The 3,828-nt window shown below is 45.5% G+C and overlaps 1 protein-coding gene across 2 annotated transcripts in view; it reads right to left on the bottom strand.

The window, feature by feature from the left end:
• SRPX2 (sushi-repeat containing protein, X-linked 2) overlaps positions 1 to 3,828 on the bottom strand; it is a 28,286-nt gene that overhangs the window by 19,088 nt on the left and 5,370 nt on the right. For both annotated transcript variants that reach the window (XM_005869895.2, XM_014542619.1), the window contains exon 3: positions 1,175 to 1,255. In XM_005869895.2, the coding sequence (XP_005869957.1) occupies positions 1,175 to 1,255 (81 nt within the window). The remainder of the gene's footprint in view (positions 1 to 1,174; positions 1,256 to 3,828) is intronic.

Here is a 3,828-nt window from a genome sequence, read left to right on the forward strand (position 1 = left end):
GGGTGGGGGGGGGCACAGACTCATTGTTAAGGCTCATTACGGGATCTCGGCCTCTGCTATGGGTGCAGCCATCTTGTGTTACGGAAACCCCTGCCTCTGCTGTGGGCGTCACCATCTTTGTGGTGGAGTGACAGTCAATTTCCATATTCACTCTTTATTATATAGGATAGCATAGTGTCTGGCATATAAAGGTGTTTGTTTGGGGTCAAAGAGCTGGAAGGTGGAGTAGCTGGGACTTGAGCTCAGGCCCATGGCCTCTGATCTATGCAACTATTCACCTATCACTTTTCAGGGATAATAAAGGAAACAAAGTGCTTACAACAGGGTTAAAAGGGCCTTCTCTGTAATTAACTTCAGATAATGCTGGCAGAGTTACCAGCTTGCCCAGGGCTGAAATAATCCTCAGGGAAAGTGGAAGATATTGCCTGCTCTAACTTTTTTTCTAGTACAGGAATAGTTATTCAGGATTCATCACAGGCAGTCCTTCTGCCCCTCCTTAGAAGAGTCTTGTAGATTATGGAGCCTTTCCTAATTTGGTCTCACTCTATTATATTCAACTTTATTTTCTACTACTTCTTCCACATCCCATTTCCTCCAATCAGGCTGGTTTCTTCCTCGCTCCTTCCTCTAAGTGGGTTTGTTCGTACCTCTATATCTGTGGCCATCTACTTGTCTGATTGCCCTCCCCTCTCCTTTCCAGTTCTCAAAATTCACTCATTATTCAATAACTAGTCTAAATGTCATTTTTCATGACCCTTTCCCTGACTTCTTTTTCTTAACATCTATTGCATTTACTGCTACCACATAGTTTCACACTTACTTGCTCTACATGTGCTAATTTTATTGCCTCCTCACTAATCCTTCCCAGCAGAATGTAAGCTCCTGGGTGGGTACAGTTTTTTGTATCATCCACAGGCTTACCTTGTACAAGACTAGGTTTACAGGAGGTACTCAGTCCATATTTAATGGCTAATAATAGATGGGCAGCCTTAGTGCTAGAGAGATGAGGTCAAACAAGTCAGTAACCAAGTTCATGACTGGAAATCATGGCCCCTAATTCTCTGAGCTTCAGTTTTGGCACACATAAGCCAAGTTGGATGAGGATGCTTCAGGGAGGGCCTAGGCCTTAGGCTAGAAAAAACCTTTTCTGAGCCCGAGAAGCAGTGAGTATTACCTCGGTAGTCTAGGGCAGGGACCTGTGGGACCTCTTCAGCATATACTTCATTGTAGCTTTCATCTGGGTAGTAGCCTGAACCTAGAATGAATAAGACAATATTAATATGACATATTGATTTCTCACTCAAGTCCTTCCAAACCATTCCCCCTTTCAACTTGGTCCCTTACTGAGGACAGGGCACTCCATATAGGGGTGGCGAGCCAGGTGGATATTTAGTGAGAAAAATTCTTCCTTGTAAAGCAGCAGAATTATTATGGGTAAACCTCAATACCTTAGGTGCATAAAGGGGGAGCTAATGGGATGGGGAGGGGGGCACTGGTAGCACTAAAAGCCTCCATTCGAAAGAGAAAAAAGCTAAATATCTTGATCATCAGTCAATCCCACCAGTCTGGGCTATAAATGACCCATTTCCTTGGTGAGTCACTGATAACCAAGCTCTGAGGTTGGACAGCTGTCATAGATAGGAGGAAAAAATAGAACCTGAGTAAGGGTCTTTCCACTAGTGACAAGCCTGCTCACAGTCCTCAGAAGGATGTGATTCCTCAAGCTCCCACTAGCCCACAGGGCACCAACCTTTTGCCACCTGGTTGTTATTGCTAAGAGTGGCATGCCAAGACAAAGAGAGAGGGCTCAAAGGGCAAGGGAAAATGAAAATAGTTTTATGTCCTGAGTGGTTTGTCCTGGTTTGGAGGAAAAAACAAGCAGAGTCCCTTGGAGGAAAAAGCAAGCAGAGTTCTTTCTGGTTCCTCTAATCAGCAGGAGTTTTACAGGGAGCTGATGAGCTGGAAAACATTTCCAGTCCACCCCCATTCCGTTAAGTGGCCCAGTCCCTGGTACAGGCAGGTCTGCGGCTGTCTGGGAGACTAAACAGTGTGTTCCACTAGACGGCAGGAAATCAGTCATGAACACAAACTAATTGGAATACAACTTGGTGCTTTCCGGAGTGAAGTTTCAGGAAGCGCTCCTTCCAGCCTCCCTGAGCCCTAATGCACGCACAGGAATACAACAGCCAGCCATGCTGGAGTCAGAAGACAATTCCTCACTTCCAGGAAAGGTCGTGTTTCCAGGACAGGGCTGGGTTTTAGTTCTGGAGCCCTTGGCCTGTGTAAACACTCAGACCACAAAGTGCCTGCCTCCTCTCTGGGAAGAAGCTCAGGGCCCCCTACACAAAAGGGTGGAGCAGATGGCTAGATGATGAAGCTCCTCCATTCCCCACAGACTGGGGGTGGGGGATATTGGGAAACCAGTCCAGCTTGATGAACAAGGGAATGAATCAAATAGAAAATTTGCCTTATGAAATCATGTCCTCATTGGTTTGCCCTCATTCCAGAGGAAAGACTTCATTTTTTCTCTTTCCCTTGACTTTTTATATTTTCCCATTTCAGTTCTTCTGGCTTCCCTTTATTTCTCCCCAGGCTTGCTCTCGCTTTTCTCACATGGGAGGTTTCTTCATGGAGGCCAAAAAACGCTCACCAGCTGTTTCAGTTTAGCATTAGCTTCAAACAGCTCTTGTAAACAGGAGGCCAGATGTGTGTGATTCCCTAAAGCAGAGGTTCTCAACCTTGGCTTCACATTAGAATCACCTGGGAATCTTTTTAAAATCCTGATTTCTGGGCCCCATCCTCCAGAAATTCTGTTTCTTTGTTATGGGGTGGGGCCACAACATTAGTAACAAAGAAACAGAATTTCCGGAGGATGAGGCCCAGAAATCAGGATTTTACAAAGATTCCCAGGTGATTCTAATATGCAGCCAAGGTTGAGAACCACTGCAAAGGATTCAGTCCCCACACTCCTGTTCCAGAGCTTGCTTGTAAGGAAATGGCCAGCAGGGAGCAAGCCTCGGTTTACCAGACAAGCAAACAGGAATGACAGGCCTATGGCTGGATAACAACAATGACTGCTAACATCACTCATCACGTGTTCTGTGTTTAGCCCGTTACATGTGTTATCTCATTATGCCATCCTGACATCTCAATGAAATTGACACCCTTATTTCTCTCTAATGTATAGATGAGGAAATAGGTTCAGAGGAGTGAAGGAGTAGCTCAAGTTTCCTAGCGAGTAAGAAGTAGAGTGGACATTCCAGCCCAGGGCTGTTTGACTCTTTCAATACCAAACTCAGACACCCCACTAAAGATGGCAGTAGGGGAAAACTTTGAACAATGTCCAGCAGCAGGGCTAAAAATCCGAAATCTTTTTTGCAATCCAGCTTTTTTTACTCTGTGTGTGTGGGATGTAAAGCCAACAAGTATTTTACATCATTCTAGAATTACAGGGGATGTGGGAAAGCTGAGGGAAGACTCAGTCAGATAATTATAGTCTCCACCAGGGTGCAGAGGTAGCTGCACCAGTGCCAAGTTTGCTTTGTGATGGCAGTCACCTTACTACTTTAAGCCTTTCCATTTTCCCTCTCTGCCTGTCTTTGGGTATTTTCTATGAATATTAGGATATTGAGATGAGACATAAGAAACTAGAAGGGCACCCTTTCTACATTGTTCTATCTGCTTGTCCCTCTTCAGCCCCGGGGTAGAGAGATTTGGGCAGCATTCCTCAGTGGTTACTGTAAGGTCTATTACTGGGTTCCATAGTATAGTCAGATGCTCTAAGCCAGCCGTGGGCAAACTATGGCCCGCGGGCCGGATCCGGCCCGT

This window comes from Myotis brandtii, unplaced genomic scaffold, assembly GCF_000412655.1.
Source record: "Myotis brandtii unplaced genomic scaffold, ASM41265v1 scaffold305, whole genome shotgun sequence".
NCBI classification, from domain to species: Eukaryota; Metazoa; Chordata; class Mammalia; order Chiroptera; family Vespertilionidae; genus Myotis; species Myotis brandtii.